We start from the raw sequence: 25,308 nt of genomic DNA, 5'->3' as shown, positions 1-25,308 counted from the left end.
AAGGGCGTTGGAGTATTGTAAGTGCAAAGTCTTGTTGCTACTTCGTTGCATTGCATTGGTGAGACTGTTGGATTATTTTGTACCGTTTTGGCCTCCTTCCTTAAGGAAAGATTCACTTGTTTTAGATGCAATTCAGGAAAGTTTAAGACAGCTGCTTCCTGGTTTTAAGGGGTGCGTTCCTGAGGAAGGATTAAGCCATCTCACTGGAGTTTAGCTGATTAAGAGTTGAGCTTATTGATGCATAAGATTGAGTCGAGTGTGTGGTCCTGGAAAAGCACAGGTCAGGCAGCATCCGAGGAGCAGGAGAATCAAAGTTTTGGGCATAAGCCCTTCATCAGGATTGGTCTGATTAAATATAGATGAAGGGCTTATGCCCAAAATGCGATTCTGCTCTTCGGATGCTGCCTGAACTGCTATGCCTTTCCAGCACTGCACTCTTGACTCTAATCTCCAGCATCTGCAGTCCACACTACTTGGTTAAGATTCTGAGGAGGCTTGACAATCTCCTTTAGTGAGAAGTTGTTTCAGCATTTAGAAGAAAGTGGAAATGGTGTTGGGGTTTACTTGTAAAGTGTCTCCTATTAAAGCCAACATTGAGGAGGAACTTGGATGAGACTGTGATTGGAGGCATGGCATGCAAGTGAACTAAGGCCTGTTTAGATTGACATGAGCTAAAAGGATGGAGACGAGGCTTGAAGGATTAAATTATCTACTGATATTTTATGATCTATGTATACTGTAAGTGCAACACTTCCTGTTTTCAGAAATTTCTGATCCATAATTGTTATAAGGAACAACAAATTCTTTGATTTAATATTCTTTAATAGAATGTAAATAGTTACAGAATTATAAAGTCTAGAAACAGACCTTTTGGTCAATCTTATCTGTGCCAATATGTCACATCTCCAGACCCCAAGCTAGCTATTTCACCTGTGTAAAATGCAGATTTGTAATATGCTAAAATATTTTTTTAGAATGCTGAAAAATATTTCAGCATGAATTACAATAAGGATTTATTCTCTTTGTTCACTTTTAATAATTTGGTTTGTAATATTTACTCATAGGTGCCATGTCTGTGTAGCAGTGCACCTTGTTTGCTGTGTACCTGCTGCCCCAACAGTAAGAATTCCACAGTGACCAGATTAATCTATGCATTCATTCTACTTCTGTGCACTGTTGTGGCTTGTATTATGTTGGCACCTGGAATGGAAACTCAATTGAAAAAGGTATGTGTTATGTTATCATTCCTAAATGCAGTGGACTCCACTTTAGATGGAAAGCATTAATTTAAAAAATTTAGAAGACATTGCTTATCTCTAATACTAATTCCATTCGCATCACCTATGTTAAGCAGATAGGGTACTTTCTGCTTAATGGGAATAGGAAACTTTGACTTGGTATTTGTTTTGTTTTGATGAGAAACATTATGACACTGGGTTAAACCCCACTGCTAATTTAAAACCGACACACAGAAGCTCACCTCATGCCATAATCTTTTAAATTTTGAGAGGCAAAGAACTATCCCAGATTTCACTATTTAAAGTGAAAATTAACAACTTTATTCTTTAAGACCAACAGAGAACATTAAAACTGCCTTTTACAATTCCTTTCTCTTAAACGTATCTTTTACCTCCCACTCTACAGTTTGAAAAAACCCTGATTAAGATGTACAAAAAAAAAATCACATTTCAAAACCAGTCAGTTTTGTCAATTTTCTTCTGTAGAGTTTCCTTTGGGTTTCCCTAGGTGGCCGTCTCTTCTTCAGCCTTCTACACAACTTGTGGACAGATACCTTTCAGAGAGCTGTTTGGCTAGCAGTCTATAATTGTTGGTTTTCTTGGCAGTTCTCCTCTGAACTGTTCAAAATGTCCGGTTTTATACCCCAAAACATCAGATCAGTTCATTGGTTTGATGTCATCAAAACACTAAATTCAAATTTGATTGGAATTTGGTGTCTGGGGCGTAATTTAAACTGGCCAGATTTGAATTTGTTTTTGTTCCATGGCAACGCAACTCCAGATATTTGTTTCAACCATGTTACATTTTACCTTGTTCAGCATGCTTTGTGCTTTCGGTCAGTCCTTGTTAGCTTCCTCTCTCTTAAATGTACAATACGCACCTACACCTTCATAACAAACATGATCGAACGTTCATGCTTCTATTTTGGAATTCTGAAAATGTATTTACTGTGAACTATATGGAAATGCTCACATTGCCAAGTTCCATGGGTAATTAAATTTGAGTGAACAGTATACACTTATATCAAACAGAACAATCCTTTCATAACCATCAAGTTGAGGAAGGTAATTTGCTTTAGCTTAGTTTATCCATCTTTAAATTATAAATCTACCACTTTCCATGCCATTTACTAGGCTTCAGCATGACTGATGTTTCGCTGATATTCTTTTAAATTTATTCTGTGATTTCTTTTTGGATGAAAAAAATACTTTCTGATGGGATTCCTAAACTTGCATTTCACTTTGAACCTATTTCCCCAAGTTTTGCTCTTGGTTTTATTTAGAAGTAACATCCTGCTTAACCTTTCCTATAATGTTTGATGTGTACATACAAGTGTTCTACTATAGCGCACATTTTGTTAATACAACTTTACTGTAATACGATTGATGCATTGGGGACACTTCCTAAAATGTGAACTTTTACAATATGTGTTGGCGATTACATCACCAACCCTTGAAGTGCTGTTTCTAAAGTGTGATTTTTTTCTATAATGTAGGGTTACACAAAGAATGCAACTGTCACATTATAGAAGAACTACCTGTATTATTATAAAAGGGTTTGTAGACGAGGAAGCATTGGAGTAGTATCTTGGATATAATTGGATAGATAAGAGTGAGACAGGTGCAGTTCCTCTGAACTAATAGTGGATAAACATTTGAGGATGAAGATATTGGCAGCCATATCACAGGCTGAATATAGGTCTCAACGAGGAAAGATGGTGTACTACAATTACAGACGTGATTAGTGACTTCATGGTTGTTTCAGTGCTGAAGCAGGGATGGAAACCAAGTTTTAGAACTTTGACCTTCAACCTAGAGTTAAATGAAAATTAGGAATATATTTGCAAATGACAAGTTAGAACAGAATCCCTACAGTGTGGTAGCAGGCCGTTCGGCCCATCAGGTCCACACTGACCTTCTGAAGAGCATCTCACCCAAACCCACTCCCTGCCCCTAAAACTCTGCATTCCCATGGCTAATCCACCTAGCCTGCAGTATGGTCCATTTAGCATGGCCAGTCCATCTAAGCTGCACATCTTTGGACTGTGGGAGAAAACCCACACAGACATGGAGAATGTGCAAACTTCACACAGGCAGTAGCCCGAGGCTGGGATCAAACCCAGGTCCCTGGCACTGAGGCAGCAGTTCTAACCACTGAGCTGCCATGTTGTCGTCATTAATCATTCTTTCCACTTATTCACAAACTTTTCTGTTTGATCTTTCCTCCCTACTTCCCTGTACATGACCTAGTACATTACCAGTTTTTCTTTTCTCCATAGATGTTGCATGGCTGGATATTTCCAGGATTTTCTGTCAATGTTAACTTTTGCCAAGTATCAGTTTTACTTGTTAACTTGTCAATTCTCCTTTCCTTCAATTCTATTCACTTTCATTACTTGTCATGCTCTTGATTTGGTGCCAAGCAAATTTTTTAGGTTTGTTCTTTTTATGCTTGATATCTGAATTATTAGTATAAATGGTCTCTCATAAATGGTCCCTATAATGTTTTCGGGAGCATATCACTAATATTCTTAGAATTTAAAATACCTAATTGTACATATACAGCACTCATTGTGTTCTCTTTATGGATATTATGAATTCCTCAGTAAATGTCATTTAAGGATGATTTGCACCTTGAGCTGGTTAAAGCATCAGGAGACATCTAGTCAATTGGCATCCAGTTTTGGGAAACGTCTAATGGGATGTTGAAAGTGGAGGGAAAGTTAATTGCAAGATGAGTGACTGGAACAAAGTGGAGGGGGAGAATTGAAGAACTAACTGAATCATTCAAAGAAATAAAGATAGAGATGTAGAGATATATGAGGGGGTGGTGTAAAAAGGAATAGTTAATAAAGTTGGGAGTGAAGATTTAAGAGGGAAATATGTTAGCTTTAAACTTCTCTAATTGCAGCCTTTAGCCAATAGAAGTTCCTTTCCCTTTCAAGCATCATGCTGTCAACTATCACCTACCGAGAAGGATGAATAGATTTGGAAAAGGATGGAGAAATGATCAAAATTATGTTAGAAGCAGAAATATAGAGAGCAAAGTAGAAAAGGCAAAGCAGAATCAGTAAGATGAAAGTTTAGTTGGTATAATGAGAAGTAAAGGAAAATATATAGTTAACTTATAACTTGGGTATAATTCAGTACTTCTTTTTGATAGATTCCGGGATTCTGTGAAGATGGCTTTGGTACCCAAATTCCAACTATTCATGGGGCCGTGAACTGTAATGTATTGGTTAGCTTCAAGTCTGTTTACCGCATCTACTTTGGATTGGCTGTTTTCTTCTTTCTTTTCTCTCTGCTTTTGATCAATGTGAAATCCAGCAGGGATCCCAGAGCTGCAGTGCATAACGGGTAAGTAATCTTGTTTATGTTCACAATTTGAAAATGAAGTAAAAGGGAAGTTAAATGTTCATTGAAAAAGTATTTCTCCTGATCAAAATCCCAGCCTTACAGGTAATCTGTCCTGTTAATGTGACCAAGGTTATTTTAAAATCTCCACAATGGAGGATGTAGGTAAAATAGTATCTGATTGAGCAGAGGATGGAGATGGTGGTAGATAGGGTGACTGATCCCTAATCATGGGGATGGGAGGACTTCGGGGATGTTTTTGTTCTTGATCTGATGAGGATGAGTTCAGAGCTGAAGGAGTGAACTCAGATTCTTTTTGAAGCTGTCTTTGGTGGGTTTTTTTGCTGAGTTTGCTGACTGCTGGTCAACAACTGTTAAGCATGTGAAATAGCTTTAATCATAAGCTGTTCATCAAATTGTTTAATTGCCCATCCTGTTTCCTGGAAGCTAGTGGCTGCTCACCCATTGTCCGACTTGCATTAAATCTGGAACTGGTGGATTGCTGTTTGAAAATTTTCCTCTTTTAACATCTGTTGATTCTACCCACCTGTTTTTAAGAAGTTAAGTGGTAGCCTGTGAATCTACAAGTTGTGATTGGGTTTAACCAAATGATTTTCAAAGCTGGCTTATTTGCAAGTTTTAATTGTTACTTTTATTTTTGACAGATTCTGGTTCTTCAAAATAGCTGCCATCATAGCGATTACTGTAGGAGCTTTTTACATTCCTGAAGGACCTTTTACAAGAGGTAGAGTAATAACTGTCTTTTAAGGGGAAGAATATTTCCCTTTTTTGTTTGTAGCTTTCTTTCTAAACTATCTTTGATTTATTAATCTGACATGTACCTAGGTACAGTGTAAAGTTTTGCTTTGCATGCATACTTAATATTATTCTAAAAAGTGGAATGAAGGTTTGATATTTAATTAGAACTTGACAAACAACTACCTCTTCCTATAGGAGCAAACTACTGCTGGAAACATGAAATGAGTACATAAGAACATCCAGCAGGTCAGGCAGCTTATGTGGAGAGAAAAGAGTTAATGTTTCAGGTTGAAGATTGACTGAGGAAAGATAGAAACGTAATAGATTTAGAGTAAGTGAATGAAGTGAGGCAGGACAAAGGGGAAGATTTATGATCAGATGGAGAGCAAGAGGGACAAATGACAGGATTTAATGTTAGGAAAACCATATGGAATGGTGATGGATAATGTAACAAACAAAAGCTATCTAGATCAGGTGCAAATAGTTGGACAACAGTCATCTGAATGCAAAATAAAGGAATGAAAGAAAGAAATGAGGAATTAAAAATAAAACAAAAATAAGTCAAAGATGTTAGTCTGATTTTTTTTTTTAGAGGAAAAGGCAGGGTAGATAAACTATTTCCACTAGTTGTCAATTCTGGAACTGGAGGGTATAATCTGAGAGTTAGAACTATACTGTTCAAGAGAGATGTTAGGAAGCTCTTTTACACACACAGGGCAGTAGAGGTTTGGAACTCTCTTCCACAAATGACATTTGATGCTAGATAAGTTGTTAGTTTTGAATCTGAGAATTTTGTTAAGCGAAGATCTTAAGGGATATGAGTCAACAGTAGTTATGTGAAGTTAGACCACAAATCAGACATGATTGCATTAAACGGTGTTACAGGCACGAGGTTCGAAATAGTCTACTTCAGTTCCTGTGTTCCTCATTGTTGAGTCCAGAAGGCTGTAGGATGATGAGTTGAAAGATGTGCTCCTTGACCTTCATTTGAACTACATTAACAGGCCAGACAGAAGTTTGAGTGGAGCAAGGTGGAGAATGGGAATGACCAGTGACAGGAAGCTCAGGATAATATTTGTGGATTGAATAAAATGCAAAATGGTCACCCCATCAAGTGGGTGAATTTTGAAGAAGCATCATTGGACTCGAAATGTTAACTTTGTTTTTTCTTCAGACCTACACTTAATGGTAAGGTCCTAGGGAGTGATGCTGAACAGAGAGACCTTGGAGTGCAGGTTCATAGCTCCTTGAAAGTGGAGTCGCAGATAGATAGGATAGTGAAAAAGACATTTGGTATGCTTTCCCTTATTGGTCAGAGTATTGAGTACAGGAGTTGGGAGGTCATGTTGCGGCTGTACAGGACATTGGTTAGGCCGCTGTTGGAATATTGCGTGCAGTTCTGATCTCCTTCCTATCGGAAAGATGTTGTGAAACTTGAAAGGGTTCAGAAAAGATTTACAAGGATGTTGCCAGGGTTGGAGGATTTGAGCTATAGGGAGAGGCTGAACAGGCTGGGGCTGTTTTCCCTGGAGCATCGGAGGCTGAGGAGTGACCTTATAGAGGTTTACAAAATTGGGGGGCATGGATAGGATAAATAGACAAGGTCTTTTCCCTGGGGTCTGGGAGTCCAGAACAAGAGGGCATAGCTTTAGGTTGAGAGGGGCAGGATATAAAAGAGACCTAAGGGGCAACTGTTTCACAGAGGGTGGTACGTGTATGGAATGAGCTGCCAGAGGAAGTGGTGGGGGCTGGTACAATTACAACATTTAAGAGGCATTTGGATGGGTATATGAATAGGAAGGGTTTGGAGGGATATGTGCCAAGTGCTGGCAGGTGGGACTAGATTGGGTTGGGATATCTGGTCGGTGTGGACAGGTTGGACCGAAGGGTCTGTTTCCATGCTGCACATCTCTATGACTCTGTGAGATGCTGCCAGACCTGCTGAGTTTCTCCAGTAATTTCTGTTTTTGTTTCACCTAAGGTTTGGCTTCCCAATTGTAGAGTAGACCAAATTATAAATAGTGAATACAGTATACAGAGGAACCTCGATTATCCGAAGGACTTGGGCAGCGAGTACTTCCTTCGGTTAATCAAATGCCGGATAACGTAGTTTAGCCGAGCGTCGGGACCTTGCAATCTTGCTGAATAATCAGATATTCGGATAATGGGATGCTGGATACTTGAGGTTCCTCTGTATTAAATTGAAAGAAGTAAAATTATATCATTGTTTCACTTTGTATCGAATGTTTGAGGCTTTAGATTGTGAAAATGGAGGAGATAAAAGGCTGATGTTGTATCTCCCGCACTTGCATGGAGATATGATCTTTATTTCATTGGGAATGCATTCAAATTAATTGCATTACAGTCTATGCTCAGATAACTAGATTCTTCTTAGTCTATGAAGTGAAAGTTTTCCACTTTATTGTTCCTGTGCTGTATTCTGTGTTCTTTGTTCCCTTGATTTCACCAGTGAGTGTTTGAATTTAACTACAGCATTCCAATCCTCCAGTGCAATAATCTTTAAGTTTTGTCGCAGACAATTTTAAGTTTGTACATATACCAACTAAATTATTGTTTTACGCTATCAACCACTACTCCATCACAATCCATCTTTAGAAAGCTCTGAGTCACACATTCAAATTCAATTTTTTTTTCTGATTGTGTCCTTTTACAATATCCCTATTTCTGATTCTTATTGTTAATCTCCATCACATGCACTCTGGTTTTTTTCTTTCTTATGCTTTTCCTACTCTCTTACTCCCTGTCTCTCCTCCACTGCTGCCCTGTTTTACTTTTGTCTTATTAACCTGGCATCATCATTTCCTTCTCCATACATGTCTGATTCTCTTCTTGACACTTTTTTTTCAAAAAAGCTTACTGACATCAACAATCTGGTAACTGCACTTGCTCACTGACTCTTTTTGATCATGCAGTTAAGTTAATTTTTAAAAATTAAAATGAAAATCCTGTTTTATAAAACAGTTTAGTTTTCTTGCACAATATACTTTATTTTATTTTTGGGTATCAGTTAGTTTTCATTTTTGTTGTAATATATTTGAGAGATTTTGCTGCTGGTGCACTTTCTCATGGCTGTCAGCAAGGCCAGCCACTTGTTTTTAAAAGTGTTTGGTTGTAATGAAACTACATCGTTTGGTTGTAATGAAACTACATCGCCACCACTTTAAGCACTGTTTCTAAAATGTGAATTATCTGTAATGCGGGATTGCACAAAAATGCAACCATTGTGATAAAAAAAGAACTTTCTGTACTTTGCTTTTAACCTCATCCTCTGGCTCAGTGGCTAACATTATACCACAAGGGACCTGGGTTCGTTTTCATCCTTGGGTGACTGTCTGTGTGAAGTTTGCAAGTCCGTTCTGTGTCTGCTTGGGTCCCCTTCGATTGCTCCGGTTTCCTCCCACAGTCCAAAGATGTGCCGGTTAAGTGTATCGGCTAAGCTAAATTGCTCATATTGTCCAAGGATGGACATTAGAATGGGATGGTGGTGAGTCTGGGTGGAATGCTCTTCAGAGAGTCAGTATGGATCTGATGGGCCTAATGGCCTGCTTCCACACTGTAGGGACTCTATGCATGCTTTTGATCTATTATCCTTCATACTGGAGAAAAAAAACAGAAACTGTAATGGAGTGAAAGTACAATAAGTAAGAAAGTAGAAGAGAAAACAGTTGCCAATTTGAAAGAGATGAAAGTTATTTTGATAAACATCTAGTGTATTAAATTAATGTTGTTTTTCTTTCTCTTCCCCCTCCACCTGCCCATCTTAGCCTTGTTTGCCATTGGTACAGCCGGTGCCTTCTGCTTCATACTAATCCAGTTGGTTTTGTTAGTTGATTTTGCTCATTCATGGAATGAGTCATGGGTAGGAAAGATGGAGGATGGAAATTCAAAATGTTGGTATGCAGGTGAGTGATTAGTAAAAATATGTTCTTGGAAATAGTTTTTAGCATCTGTTTGAACACTTTATTTCAAGCTGTTAGAAGCTGAGGTTTTGGTTGGAGGCTTAATGAGTTTGATATGTGTTTTTGTAGAGTTGCAATAAAATCAACATTTTATTGCTAATTGATTATGAATTAAATTTTTAATCTGTTCATAACATGTTTGTTAATACTAATTTGGGGTTCTGATAGAGATTTTATGCAAAATGTTGGTGTTAATTACTGCATTCTTGCAATGTTCCCACCTTTATTTAGGTTATATGTCATTAATTCTGCAGTAACATGGTCAAATGTATGTTTCAGCTAACAAGCGTTTTCAAACAGGGATTATTAAAAAATTTTTTACCACACTTGGAGTACCATATACTTATAGGGAGTATTTATTGGCTTAGAGGACGTGTATCAAAGGTTCACTAGAATGGCACTTGAAATGGAGGGAATTTTTGTGAGGAGAGGGTGGGGGGGATAGAGGGGGAGAGAGAGAGTGGCAGTGCTGGTGACGCCCTTCTCTCGAGTGAAATATCTTTGAATTCTTCACCCCAACAGAATTGTGGATGGTCAGCATTCAAACCAGAAATCAATAGAGTTTTGGGACTAAGGGAATTAATAGATATGGAGACAATGTGAAATGTGATGAGGCTAATTAGCTGTGATTGTATTGAATGGTGCAGCAGACGTGTAGAGTCTAATGAACTGTCCTCCCTATTATGTTATTTTGACAGTTGAGAAGAAGGTATGATCATAAATGGAGATCAGACATTAGGATAAATGTGGTAGAGTAATACTTCAGAATATCTAATAGCTAATAAAATATAAGAGACAATTGCCTGTTCAATTGAATACTACATGTGCCAAATGAATTTACTTTGAGGAAGAACCTTAATTGACAAATGGCCTTTTCTACTCCCTGAATTTTTAATCATCTTAAAACTTTTAAACTCATAAATGTTAAAATGAAAGAATTTTTTTTTAATACTTGTATCAATGAGCTAATCTTGTATTTTAAGTTGTGCAAGAGGAATTCAGATTTAAGTTATTTAATGAATTAGACTTTGAAAGTGAAAATTTAGATTTTTTTTTAGTGTAAGTGTTCTAAAAATACAGTCTTCCTCAACAATACTATCCAATCCATCCAATTTTCTGCTCCGTGTAATTTTTGGCCTCCACCCAGGAAAATGTTCTTATACTTCTAGGTCTGCATGTTATCACAGTGCAAGTGAAATAATTCAAGTGTGGTGCAAATTGTAAAAGTAATACCATTTCATATATGGTCCACTATAACAAATGATTTAACCTGAGCAAATATTGTGGTTGTATTTAACCGAATTGACTAGAGTGTGGTGATCAAAATATTTCTTTGCCCTGTCGTATTGAGATCAACTTGCAACTTTAATTCATTTGTAGGGTTGTTACTTTAAATTTTAACGTACTTAAACCTTTTTTATTTTTATTTCAGCCTTGATATCCGTCACTGGCCTGAATTACATCTTGGCTTTCATAGCAGTTGTGCTTTTCTATGTATTTTACACAAAATCCGAAGGATGTGTTGAAAACAAGTTCTTCATTAGTTTCAATATGATCCTTTGCATTGTTGTATCTATTACTTCTATTCTTCCAAAAGTACAGGTAAAAATATATCTGCATTTCCTCTTTTCTTGATGTTTTTGGTCTCAAACCACAATTTACTATAAAAACACAAAATCAGTCTAAGTTCACCAAACAAATTGTCCTTAGATCAGTTGATTAGAGGCTTACAAGTGCCTAAAATGGTTTTCCCCAAATGTTCTTCTTGTTTCGAAGGTTAAACATGTTTATGAGAAATATGTTTAAATTGTGAAATAACTACAGCTAAATATTCCTGGAAAGCAAGACTTGCTACTTTCAGTGAGCGCACCGTTGGTCTGCAGCGAACATTTAGAAGCTTGTTTTGAATGCTGAAGAGGTCTGATTTTTACCTGTAACTTAGTAGTGGAGCTCTGACATGATCACATTAGTGTTTTCCAAATACACTTAGGATTTGTATTTTGCCTGAGTTGAACCTACTTCTTTATTGCTGTTTTCAGGTTTTGAGGCTTTTTGTATATTCTCTTGTTGTTAGGATCTTTTATTAAACCATGATGTTTTTCTTTCGTTTATAGGAATCACAACCTCGGTCAGGTCTCCTTCAGTCTTCAGTCATCACACTGTACACTATGTATCTCACATGGTCTGCAATGTCTAATGAACCTGGTAAGTCTCCACTGAATACTAAACTTCTGAATACAACTGATTTTTTTTTGAGATGGCATTACATGTCGAATAAAGTCACTAATCGCAAAATGGATTACTTCAATAATTTTGTTTTAAAAAAACAGGAAATATTGAAGTGCAAAACCTAATTTTGATTGACTTTAAAACATTGCTACGATGGACACCTTGGCCAGGATTTTTATTTGCTGGTGGGGTCAGGAAAAGGTGTAGGATTGATTTAAAAATTGCACTGTTTAAGGGCTAACTTGATTTTGCTTCTGTAACATGATGTAATTTTCAAAGGGAGGGCAGGACTGTTGGAAACAGGGAAACCCATTCATTTTCAATTAAATAGTCCATTAAGTTTCTTGAAAAGCCTAACTGGCCAGGAGGTCAAGATTTTCAAAGCTGAAATAGCTAAAGGTGTTATTTATTACTATTAATAATTAGTACAGCTGTCGGGTTCAAAATGAGCAGAAGTTAGTTATTTTTCGTATTGAAAAGTATTGGGAGCTGTGAGGATCTTATGCTTTATGTATTTGACTGCATGGCCACATTTGTGTTAGGTGAGGCAGCTGGCCCTTCAAATTGCAATCCACTTGTTGTCTTCTGCAAGGTAATGGTGACCAACATATGGCTGCCATCTGCCCTTGCACCTTCTGTCCCACTCCTGGTAATGCTTGACACCACTACTTGGGCAGCAGTTTCAGCTTTGGCCTAATTAGGATATTTGCATCATATGGTTAGCTGCAATGCAAGATTAGAACTTGAAAATTATCCAGGTATTGGATTCTTGATCATAATTTGAAAATTCAGCTTCTTCTGTCATGCAGGTTTCAAATTTATTTGCCTTGGGTGTATATATACCAAATATATTGGGTCTGATTTTTAACTCTTAACCCATTGAAAATCAAGCCACTTAAGTTTGGACCTGTTATTTATAAATGTTTTTTCAGGGTATTGGTCATTGGAGGTTCTAATTAATCAATTTCTACAGTTTGCATTTCATTATTGAGCTGTAAGCCCACTGTTTATGTAGACAACCACTTCAAATTAATATCATTTGTAGATCAATACCTAGCAGCTTTTAAACTAAGACCTGTGATTTATCTTTCAGACCGGCAGTGTAACCCTAGCCTTTTGACCATTATTAAACAGTTGGCCTCACCTACATTGAGTCCAGCCAATAAAAGTGAATCTTCAGTAAATGTAGCACCTTCACCTTCAATTTCAATGCAATGGTGGGATGCGCAGAGTGTTATTGGACTCATCCTCTTCATTCTGTGTCTACTGTATTCAAGGTATGGTCTGAGTATGAATGTTTAAACCACATTGTCATTGTTTAAGGCCAGGTAGATTATTTCAGTGTTAATATTTTTAATTAAGCTGTTAACTGCAATTGTATGGGTGCTAAAATCGTGTTTGATGGCCAATGCATATGGTCCATTACCTGAAGCAACCTAATTTACTTATTCTTGGTTTAAAGTATTGAGCTGTGGCAGGACGTGAAAGAAAGCCAACTTTCCACCAAAACAATTTGTAAATGTATCAATATTAATTGTATCCATTTTGAAATCGGTGGGTTTGAAAGATGTATTCTGAGATAAAATTGGGGAAAATTGCATTTGCATCCAAAAGTGGACATACAGAATGATTTCCATGTTAGATCTGAACAAATGTCATGGACCTCATTATTAAACCATCAAGCAGGGGACACCTAATCGGTATACTCAACAGCTCATAGGCAGAGGCCTTGAAAGTTGAGTGACTTTGTTACTAATGAAAGCAGGCCTCTGTTAAGTTCAAATTGGACTAGGAAAAGAGTGTAACGGTGAGTTTGTAGGAGCCTGGTGGGGAGGGAGGTTGAATTACCAAAACACATTCTAGGGTGCACAACATGCAGCATCAGACAAGTTGGACTACAAGTCGTTCTGCTATAACGTTACAATTATGTTCCTCTGCAACCCCGTGCTAGAGAAAATCATGCTACGGAAAACTGTTTTAGAAAATTATGCAATGCAAGATCCCTATAGAAAATTGCTATAGCTTTCAGTAGAATGATTGTGTTATCGAGGTAACGTCCACAATTCTTCATATGCATTAGTCAATTTGTGTTAACGAAATGTGTATTATTTCAGAACGACCTGAACTTAGTTTTTCACCCTAAGTTTGTGTCCGACATCAAGTCAAAGGCGACACCTAATTCTTTGTTCTCATTTTTGTTTATCTCTTGATGGAAACATTGCCTTTGGAAATCCAGGTAGATAACATTCAGAGGTTCACTTATTTACCTTATTGGCATTGTCTCAAAACAAATAACTCATCTGACGTAAGCAGCTTCAATCTATGTTCTGTCATTCTATACCTACAACAGATTCTAATAACTTCCCCCAGATCCAATAATAAGCTAAAGTCTATTGTTAATTGTTTTTCCCCCTTACACAGTTTTTTTCTTTTAAATCGTGGAGTGACATTTGCATGTTTTCAGGCAAATAGACTTTCACATCAGGAGAGGCTTTAAAGATCATAACCCAGACTTGTGCAGTTTTTTGAGTTCTTTTAATGTCCTGGAGGTTTATCTATCTTAAACCTCATTGTCTTTTCTATTACCGTTCTCCTTGTAGTGAATAAAATTATTTTTTCCCTTGGTTTGTTTTCCGTTTCCTATTTATCACCAAATGGATAAAAAGCAGTAATTTAATAACTCTTGAGTTAATATTTTAATTATAGTATCCAATCTTTGGGCACAAAGATCTCTAAGCCACTTTCATTTTTAATGTACTAATATAATAAATACTTCTACAATTAGCTTTAATGTTACTTGCATATTTTCTGTTTGCTGTGCTTATTAGCTTCATACATTTTTGCAGTCTGTTGATTACTGCTTTTCTTGGCATTTATGCAAACCTTTCTTTAGCTTTATATTGTGTCTTACTTCATATGTTGACCTAGGTCAGTTGACTGCACAAATGGAATGTTTTATGTTTATCTTGTATGTAGATAACTTTTTAAATAATTGTCACTGTTCTTCAGTGGATTTAAGTTTCCACAGTTTTAATATGTTAATCGTATGACTCATTTCTCCAATGTCAGCTTGCTCCAATTGGAAAAACCTGGTTATGTTATCTTTCCTTTTCCAAACTTGAATTTTGCATTCCTGTTTTGGTGTGGTCACTTTACTAGATACTAACTTGCTGTCAATTTTTGAATTAATTTTGTCTTATTATAAAGTCTAACATAGCTTGCGGTCCATTTGCTTTTTTGTAAATATTTTTACTGAGAAGATTTTGAATTTTTACAAATATATAAAATTACTACACAATACTAGAACAATATTGCAATTTAACAATAACCGTAAACAAACTACTACTCTACCCCACAGTATAGAAGGAAAAAAAAGCTCTACACAAACTGCAATTCAATAAATAATTGATTCAAAACAAAGAAACTAAACAGAATTGAACCATGTCAAATTACGTTAAGTCTTTTTGTTTTTAAAGCAGTCTCAATATTTATTGCACTGGGGCTGGGATGGAATCCATTAATCCTTGAAACAGGAATTCTTTCTGAATTTTACAATGAGATCTCCTTTTAGGCCTGCTGTTGGACAGTGCCTGAAAGACTGTAGCTCAGTTAGTTCCCAAGATGGAAAGGTCAGTGAGGGTGACTAAGCAATCAGACCAACATTTTAGATTGATGTTTGTTGAGGTGGATGGGTGGAGTTAGAGATATCTGGAAGGGTGGAGGTTTTGTGAATGTAAGATTGACATTCAGAAGGGAATAGCAAATCACAGGTTGAAGAATTAAACTAGCAGGAAGGAGGGTTTTAGTGTGGAGGGGGCTGTGTGAATGAAAACCTGCTTAAGAGACAGCTATTGGGTGTTTGCAGATCTGTATGAAAATTAAAATCTGTAGCTGTGGCATCTACTGTGTAGATGGAGGGTTGAATATTCAAACTGGAAGACTTACTTCTGGATCGTCTTTGAATTTCTTATTGCAATTATGTCCATCCAAACAAGGGGTGAACATCTCTTCACTTTTTTGACATGAGCCTTATAGCTTGTGAAGAAACTTTGGAGATTGTGGGAGCCATTCATTACAGAATATGCAAGTTTTGCTTTTGCTAATATGGCAGATCAGTTATTGGTGGCTGGCAAAATATTGATTATGTTGACATGGCCCTACTGCTGTTGAAGGTCAAAAATCGATTTGGTTTTCTTGTGATAGAGATGGGTCTTGTCTGACTCTTGGTTATATGAGTGTTAGTTGAACTTTTTCACCTGTATGGATGTTATCCAGGTTCTGTTGCCTGAAGCCACCGAGTGCTTCAATTTTGGAATATTTGTGTACGGAGCTGAACACTGATTATCTGAAAACCATTCCAGTCAGTGCCTTCAGATAAAAGCAAAATATTGTGGATGTGGAACTCTGAAAGAAACAGGACGCTAGAAAATCTAGTCAGGTCCAGCAGCATTTGTGCAGAGAAAAAGATGTTTGTTTCAAATCTAGTATGACTCCAGAATGGGGTTTCCCAGGGTTGCAATCACTGTCCTGTCAACTGCAGTAATCTTCCATTTTCAGTAAAGTACAACTCTTGTGGAGGATTTTGTTTTTTTAGCTTTTAATTTTGCAGACCTATTGGTATATACCTGTATCTTTCCAGATCTATTGCTGCTTTAATGTGAAGAACAGCTGATCTCAGCACTCCTAAATTGGTTTAATTTAATGTTTCTGCAATATTTCAGCTGAATTCAAATTTTATTTTAGTTGTTTAGAGCAGGTGAGTGCAATTGTCAAGGCTGGCATTTATTGCCCATTGATCTTCAGATCATAGTGAGCTACCATCTTGAACTGCTGCAGTTCAAGTGTGAGTACACAAACAGGTGTGCTAGGGAATTCTGGGCATATGACCCAGCACTGAAGGAATAGCAGTATTTCCAAGTTAGGGACGGTCTGTGGTTTGAACAGGAACTTGCACGTGGTAATGATCCCATTCATCTACTGCCTTCTAGGTGATAGAGTTTGAGAGTTTGGAACATGCTGTCAAAGGAGCCTTTAAAAATTCCTACATCTGTTATATGATGCACGCTGCTGTCATGAGATGAGGTAGATGTCCAGTGAGTAAAAGGTTGTACATGCTAGGCTGTGTCCACCGGAGTTCAGAAGAGTAACATTTGACTGAGTTGAAACATACAAAATTCTGACTGGCCTTAACAGGGTAAATGTGGAGAGGATATTTCCACTCATAGGAGAATCTATAACTAGTGGACCATGTTCTTTTTTTAAGAAAAGGCAATCCTTGATTTTTAAACATTGCTGGCTGGATTGTCATTTATTTCCCATCCTTAACTGGCCACAGAGCAATTAAGAGTCAACCACATAGCTGTGGGTCTTGGCTCATAGGATGGCAGTTTTCTTCCCTGAAGGACATTAGTGAACCAGATGGGTTTTTCTGGTAATTGTCAATGAATTAATGGTCAAGATTAGACTCTTAATTTGAGATTTTTATTTTAGTCAAATTTCACTGTCTACTGTGGCAGGATTCTAACCTGGATCCCCAGAACATTATCTAGGTATTACATTTAACTAGCGATAATATCACCAGGTCATCGCTTCCCCAGAAATGGAGAACTTTTTTCTCAGGAGTTGCGGAGCCTTTGGAACGTTTTCTGGTAAAATTGCAGAAGCAGAGTTGTTGAATATTTTACGCCAGAGCTTGATAGATCCTTATGGAGCAAGCAGTTGAAAGATTATCGGAAGTGAGCAGCAAAGTTGGAGGTTACAATCAAATCGTCCATAATATTATTCAATAATAGTCCCAAGAAGCTGAATGACCTATTTCTGCTCCTGATTTGTATACACTAGTTATGGAGGTAGTGAAGGTTAAAATGGTGGATGGGTGTTGATCAAGTAAGCTACTTTTTTTTACATGTTAGACTTCTTGACTGGTGTTGGATCTGTTATTAGCCAAGTGAGCAAAGCGTATTCCATCGTCACATATCATGGAATCATACATTTTGGTGAGTCGTGTCTGCACTGGCTCCTCAAATGAGCAACAATACCAACTATTAATTTGCTGTCTTTTTCATACTGTTGAATTTTATTTACATGATCATTCAGTACCATCTTGAATGCCTCAATTGAATCTGTCTCCACTACACTTCCAGTTAGTGCATTCCATATCCTTCCTACTTACAGTGCAAAAAAAAATTCTTTCTCGCATTGTGTTTTGTAGATGGTGAACATGGCTGGGGGAACCAGGAGATGAGTTACTCACCACAGAATTTCCTGTATTTAACCTGTTGTCTGAGCCACAGCAATTATGTGGCTGGTCTAGTTTTGTTTCTGGACAGAGTAATTGTGGGGGACATCCACATTGGTAATGTCATTGAATGACAAGCTTAAATGGTTAGATTTGCTCTTGTTGAAGATGGTTATTGTCTGACACTTGTGTGGCACAGATGTTACTTGCTACTTGTCGACCCAAGCCTAAATGTTGTCCAAGTCATGCTTCAGCTGAGTACAGACGGCCTCAATATCTGAGGTGTCATGGATGATACCTAATATTAGCATTGAACATTCCTACTTCTAACCTTTTGGAGGGACGATCAATGATGAAACAGCTGAAAATGTTTATGCCTGGGACGCCACCCTGAGGAGTTCCTTCAGGAATGATTGGACTTGCAAGATCTCAACTATCTTCCTTTGTACCATGTATGATTCCAACCTGTGGAAGATTTGCCTTGAGTTTTATTTTCATGTTACTAAGACTCCTTGATGCTCTGGTCAGTTAAATATAGCATTGGTGTCAAGGCATTTATTTTCTCCTTGCTTTGGAAATTCACCAGTTTTTGACCATGTATTGAAGTAAGGCTGTAATGATATACAGATCCGATTATATCTCAATTGAACATTTAAGCTTTGTAAATTCTACTTAATCACATTATCAACAATATCGTTAATCCTGTTTCTGAGGTTTGTGTTTAGACTTTTAAGGGAGGATTTGCTGGATCAGCTTTTTCCTACCTTTTGTGAACAAGATGAACCCAGTGTGATTTTATTTTTCCACATCATTGAATGGATGTCACTACTGTCCAAACAATCTGGACCTGTGTATGTCTCATTCTGTTGCATAACTCTTCAGTGCTACCTCGATGTTGTCAGGTCTACAGCCTTTCCTGTGCCCATCAAACTCTCTTCAACTGCTTCTTGATATATGGATTGAACCAAATTAGCTCAAGACTAGTGTCTGTTGTTGGGACTGCAAGAGAAGCCAAAATGGATATCCACGCTCACTTTTTTAGCTGAAAAGTTGCAATTGTTTCAGCCTTACCTTTTGCACTGAAGTCATAAGCTCCCTTATTATCAAATGTTTGTGAAGCTTCCTTCAGTCGTTGGTTATTTAATTATCTATCACCATTTACCCCTGGATGTGGCAGGACTACAGAATTTTAATTTGATCTGTTCATGGAGTTGTTTAGCTTTTATTGCATGCTGCCTCAGCAGTTTGTATGCATGTAGTCCTCTGCTGTAGCTTTGCTGGGTTGGGACTTCATATTATTTAAATATGCTTGGTGTTGCTGTACTGATTATTGTGTTTTTTATTTACAGTATTCGTTCCTCGAACAACAGCCAGGTGAACAAGCTAACACTCTCTGGCAGTGAAACTATCATGTTGGATGACTCTTTGGCTGGAGATGCTGTTGGTGTTGAAGAGGGAGATGGAATACGAAGAGTCCATGACAATGAGCAAGATGCAGTCCAGTACAGCTATTCATTCTTCCATTTCATGCTCTTTCTGGCTTCACTTTATATTATGATGACACTTACAAACTGGTACAGGTAAACACTTGCAAAATTTATTTCCAAAAGGTTTATTATTCCTTGGTTTAATATATTTTATAAATTTAAAATTTTGTCTCAATCAATTCTGGGTGAGAATCCAATACTGACTTACCCAGAATTTAAACACCTAATACTTTTACTTTTAAGTAACTTTGTCCAATAGAACTCTCACACTGCCTTCTCTACATTAGTTTTGACAGAATATGTGTATATTCAGAATAAGTTGACATGTGACAGCGGATAAATCCTCACTGAAGTAGCATCTGTATTTTAGAATAGAATAACTTTGCAATTGTAACAATAGTGTGACAAACCAAGCAAATCTTTTACGTAAAGTACATCAGGTGGACTTCATCTGTGCTCTACCCCTTGGTCTCTGCTGCAGTCCACTTGTTAATTTCATTCCCTTTCCCTTTTTAGCATGGCTGTTTTTTTCTGGAACTGACGTGCGGTTAATATTAAACACTAAATTTAATTATCTACATAATTGATCTAGAGTTAAAAGGAGAAAAAAAAATGAGGTTAAGTGGAAAGGACAGAACGATCTCACTTACAGAATAGCTTGATTCAAGGATTGGCGTGGAAACAGTGCACCAAAGGTGCTATGGTCCAATTCTTTAAATTAGCACTTGGGTATTTAAAGGGTAAAAGAAAATTTCATACAAATGGAAGAAGCTCATCATTGGTTATGATTTAAAGTGCACTGAATAGAGTAAAAGGAACTTTATGTATGGGGGCATAAAAAGTATGACCTGGGATCAACTACTTGCGGTCTTGCTCCATTATTACTGGCTTTTACTGAATTTGCCTACATATTCCCCATCATGCTGACTCCTTTGTCAATCAGTCAGCTGTCCAGCTTGAATATATTATGACCCAGCCTCCACGCCTCTCTGGAGGAAGATTCCAAGAGCTAACACTCCTCTGAGCAAAAATAAATCCCTCATCTGTTTTAGTTGGGAAATCCCCTAAGTTCTAAATTCTCTAACGAGAGGGAACATCCTTCCAGCAGCTATGCTATCAGATTCTGTCTGAATATTTCAGATTATTTCTTATACTTCAGTGATTACAGACCCAATCTGTTTAACCATTCTGGCCAAGACAACCTTCATCTGAAATCTGCTAGTGAACATTCTTTGAACTACCTTCAATGTATGTATATCCATGCTAAAGTAAGGCAATTGAAAATTATACACTACAGTTGGGACCTCATCAAACCCTGTACAGCTATAGCAAGATTTCACTACTTTTATTCTCATTGTCCTTTTCAATAAAGACCAAAACTTCATTTGCTTTTGTAATTATGTGCTACATCTGCATGCTACCTACTTGTGATTCATAAATGAGGACACCTAGGTCACTCTATAACTCAGCATTCTGTACTTAAATAACGTTCTTCGTTCTTATTGCTGAGGTGATAGCCTCTTTTTCTCATTATTATTTAGAGTTCATAGAGATGTACAGCATGGAAACAGACCATTCGGTCCAACTCATCCATGCCGACCAGATATCCTAATCTAATCTAGTCTCATCTGCCAGCACTTGGCCCATATCCCTCTAAATCCGGATACAGAACAATTTCGGTTATCCGAACAGCAATTATCTGAATTTTGGATTATCCAAAAAAGATCTCAAGATCCTGAAGTTTGAGATTGGGAACTGGACTCTGTCACTACCCGCAGAAACTCTCTTTCCAAGACAGACTGCCCACCAGTAAACTCAGCAACTTCTTTCTTGCCCTGCCTCTATCATTTATTTTTCCTCCTTTCCTCCTTTCTTCTCATTTTAAAATATAAATCACTGAGATAAATTAACAGTAGAGGATCTGGTTGTCTAGCTCCTGCGACGGGTTTCCAGATGGAGATGAAACTTTTGTGCAAGGACCCAGAGGTAAACAGCGTTGCACCTGCTTTGTGCCTGGGACTGTTTGTGTGAGGCTGCAGTTTCCAACTGGCAGCAGTGGAGGAAGCGCAGGGCTGATGGTTGCTAAGGGGAGAGACCTGAAGGGGAAGAAGCAAAGAAGAGAAGGTGGCCTCTGAGTCCAGCTGAAAAGGTTGAAGATCGCAAGTCTGTGCACACCTGAGAATGGTCTTCTCACTGATTGAATTGTCTCCATCTGGTGCAAGTGTTTAAATATTAAATTAATTCAACCTCCTATTCATTTTAACTTGAGTTAAGGTATTTACTTGATTCTGATCAGTTATCCGAACAATCATCTATCTTAACAAAATACTCCCTGCCCGTCTCGTTTGGATAATCAAGGTTGTTCTGCACCCATCCAGAAGCCTCTACCAGGTCCTCTGGCAACCCATTTCATACATGCATCACCCTCTGAAAATGTTGCCCCTTAGGACCCTTTTATATCTTTCCTTCCCACCCTAAACCAATGCCCTCTCTAGTTCTGGACTCCCCCACCCCAGGGAAAATACATTGTCAATTTATCCTATTCATGCTGTTCACGATTTTACTTCATCTGCAAATTCTTGGTCAGCCCACTTAGCGTATCCCTTTGCAGACTCTCTCTATCCTCTTCAAAGGTTGTTTTCCTACCTATATTTATATTATAAAATTTAGCTACAGTTGAGTTGTTTATATTGTGCCTGCCCAAAATATTGTATGTTATCTAATGTTTTATGATGGTGACATTGATTAAGCAGCTTGGAAATGTTATTTTTAATTAGTAATGTCTTTTGTTAGTTTTTTTGGAATAATTGAAGAGCTCATTGACTTTAATTTTGTTAATTTATTTTCCCTTTATATAGCCCTGATGCTGATTACAAGACAATAACAAGCAAATGGCCATCTGTGTGGGTGAAGATCACTTCAAGCTGGGTCTGCCTTCTCTTGTATGTCTGGACATTGGTGGCCCCTCTCATTCTTACTAACCGTGACTTTGACTAGACTGCTTCATTCTTGTTCCACTGGTTTCTGAATTAAAGTCCATCTAACATGAAACTAATTTGTATAGTTATTGATTTTTATTTAATAAAATATTGCATACCGCAGATCATTTATTGGGCTTATTGCACTGAAACATTGCGTACAATAAGAAAACATGTTTTTAGCCTTAATGTTGTTCTCTCCAGATGAATAATATGCACTTTGCATCCTATTGAAAGCTAAGAATGTGTAGGTGCCAGGGAGTATCAAGTTTGGAATTCTATTGCAGATTATAAGGTAGTTTTGTTTAGAAGCTGTTTACAGTTTCTGCAAAGTATTTAATACTGCTTTTAAGAGAATTGCTGTTATGTTCTACGGGTTTATGCTGCATTTAGGTTTTTTAAAATTCAAGGTTGTAATATTGTATTCAAATGTGCACTTTTTTGTGCATTGCATAAATCATGTGGATGTTAGTCAATAAACATGCCATTCCTCTGTTCTTGTAAGAGCTAAACATAAAATTTACACAATATTTGATGTGTTTATATAATGCATAGAGAATATAATGGTTTAAAATGGTGAGCAAAAATTTTCACGCATGTAACAAATGAAGTCTGGTCCAAAAATCTTGTCTGTAAAGAGTTTATATTAAAAAATAAATGTTAAGTTATCCTAATCAAATCTGTATTAAGCATTTAGCATTTCTAAATACTAGAAAATGTGATTGTATATCATTTTCTTCATTCTTTCCATATTTATCTGAAGGCATTCTTATGATTAAAGGTTGTTATGCAATTAATAAAAAGCTGAAGATTATTATTATTAAAAATGAGATTTTTTTGGCAGAATAGTTCTAAGTTTAAAATTATTTTCAACCTTTTATAGTACCAGATCAATAGTTTTTACTGATCCTACACCCTGTTTTGAAGGGTGGAAAAGAAAATGGGAGTTGAAAGAATCGTTTGTTCTTTGGGAGAATCTTTTTTGGAAGAGCTGAAGAAGTCAGTGAAACTTATTTTTATTTCAATATGCATGCTGCTGAATTTACCAATGACTGATCGATTACCTCCAATTTAGGTTATGCCATTTCCAAAAAGAAATATCCCAAGTTTCTTTACAAGTACATGTATGTCAGCCCAGGATCAAAAATTAGGAGGAATGACCAAGACCTTGATAAAGAGATGAACATTTAAAGATGGAAATAAAGCATTTAGGGGAGGAAATTCCAGACAGCAAGGGACTTGTACAAAGTTGTACTATTAATATTGCAGAGAAGGGTAAGCGTCATGGAGGGGAATTGTGAATTAGTTTAGTGTTTAAGAAAAAAAGTACTCAGAAGGGGGTAGAAGAGATTACAGATGAACAAACCAATGAATGGATGAGTGAGTTAAGTGAGCCATTGAAGACCGGGTGATAGGTAAGTGAGGCTTGATGAAGAATAGGATGTGTAGCAGAAGTTTGGACTCTTAATTCTTTTTTTTCCACTTCCCCACCATCTCCCAACCATGATTATCTTCTGTCACTTCAAATTTTCCATAAAAATGAAACCCTTTATCTCTCTTTGCAAGTTTCAAAACTTCACTTTCCCCTTTAAGTCCTTGAATATATTATCACTTATTATTCCATGTTTGAATCGCTCTATTTGGATTCATGATTTGGAGATGCTGGTGTTGGACTGGGTTGTACAAAGTTAAAAGCCTCATAACAGCAGGTTTAATTGGAAGCACTAGCTTTTGGAGCACCGCTCCTTCATGTGGTTGTGGAGGACACAATTTATAGCAAAAGTTTACTGTGTGATTTAACTGAAATTATACATTGAAAAAATACCTTGATTGTTTGAGTCTTTCATCTGTTCGAATACCATGATAGTTTCACTTTCATATGCAAATCACAAAACTTTTTTTAAAAGCTACATTCTCAGGTTAACTGTAACAATTAGTGTTAGCCAGATAATATGTTGAAGGTGTTATCCCCCTGTGTTCTCTGTGCCATAATGTTTAGACTGATTCTAATCTAAAAGTGAGTCAAGAGTCTGACATGAATTCATGCAGTTTTTGAGCAAAGTAGTGTAAATTTTACCCATATGTGTATGTATGTATATGTGCATGCGGGTTTTTGTGTGTGTGTGTGTGTCTGGGGTGGGGGGGTTGGGTGTGTGAGAGCGTGTCTAAGTCTGTGAGGGGGTGCTTGTGTGTGGGTGTCTGTGAGAGTGTATGTGTAGAATGGTCTAAGTCTGAGAGAGGATGCGTGTGGGGGGGTTGTGTGTGTATAGTGCAATGGGGGTCACCTGTAGTGTGACATGAACCCAAAGTCCCGGTTGAGGCCCTCCCTATGGGTACGGAACTTACCTATCAGCCACTTTTCGCTGCTGTCTGTCCCGAAGTCCGCCTTGGAGGATGGTCACACGAAGGTCCGAGGTTGAATGTCCTGGACCATTGAAGTGTCCTCCAACTGGGAGGGAACGCTCCTGTTTGTTGTGCAGTGCCCATTCATCTGTTGCCATAGCCTTTGCTCGGTAGGCATTCTGTCACTGTAGGCGCTGCAAGATGTGTCAGTGTCGACATGGATACCACCATTAGATGTGGGGACACTACCTGCCATGTACATGGTGGGAACTCGTGACTCAGCCAACGTTGTCTATCTTGTATGTTGCAGGCAAGGATGCTCTGAGCATGGTACATTGGGGAAACCAAGCAAAGGCAACGGATAAATGGGCCCTGCACAACAATCAACAGATAGGAGTATTCGCTCCCAGTTGGAGAACACTTCAGCGGTCCAGGACATTCGGCCTCTGATCTTTGGGTGACCATCCTCCAAGGCAGACTTTGGGACAGGCAGCAGCGAAAAGTGGCTGAGCAGAGGCTGATAGCTAAATTCTGTACCAATAGGGAGGGCCTCAACTGGGACCTTGGGTTCATGTCACACTACAGGTGACCACCATTGCACTATATAAATTTTTTATTTATATACACGGACACACGTATATATGGACACACATACACCCCTACAGATACACCCCTACAGACACACTCCCACACACTCTCGTG

At 37.6% G+C, this 25,308-nt stretch overlaps 1 protein-coding gene across 1 annotated transcript in view; it reads left to right on the top strand.

The window, feature by feature from the left end:
* The window catches only part of LOC122560087 (serine incorporator 1-like), a 30,228-nt gene extending 7,151 nt beyond the window's left edge, over nucleotides 1-23,077 (top strand). Inside the window, exons 2-10 of the mRNA XM_043710310.2 lie at nucleotides 1,065-1,226; nucleotides 4,402-4,595; nucleotides 5,258-5,337; nucleotides 9,137-9,274; nucleotides 10,764-10,933; nucleotides 11,446-11,536; nucleotides 12,654-12,837; nucleotides 19,148-19,378; nucleotides 22,144-23,077. Of these exons, the coding sequence (XP_043566245.1) occupies nucleotides 1,065-1,226; nucleotides 4,402-4,595; nucleotides 5,258-5,337; nucleotides 9,137-9,274; nucleotides 10,764-10,933; nucleotides 11,446-11,536; nucleotides 12,654-12,837; nucleotides 19,148-19,378; nucleotides 22,144-22,282 (1,389 nt within the window). The 3' untranslated portion in view covers nucleotides 22,283-23,077. The remainder of the gene's footprint in view (nucleotides 1-1,064; nucleotides 1,227-4,401; nucleotides 4,596-5,257; nucleotides 5,338-9,136; nucleotides 9,275-10,763; nucleotides 10,934-11,445; nucleotides 11,537-12,653; nucleotides 12,838-19,147; nucleotides 19,379-22,143) is intronic.
* The last annotated feature ends 2,231 nt before the right edge of the window (nucleotides 23,078-25,308 follow it).

This window comes from Chiloscyllium plagiosum, unplaced genomic scaffold (genome assembly GCF_037043375.1).
Source record: "Chiloscyllium plagiosum isolate Xiang-an unplaced genomic scaffold, Cpla_swu_hap1 HiC_scaffold_15, whole genome shotgun sequence".
Lineage (NCBI taxonomy): Eukaryota > Metazoa > Chordata > Chondrichthyes > Orectolobiformes > Hemiscylliidae > Chiloscyllium > Chiloscyllium plagiosum.
The sequence above is the reverse complement of the archived record's forward strand: the minus strand, read 5'-3'. Positions and strand labels throughout refer to the sequence as shown.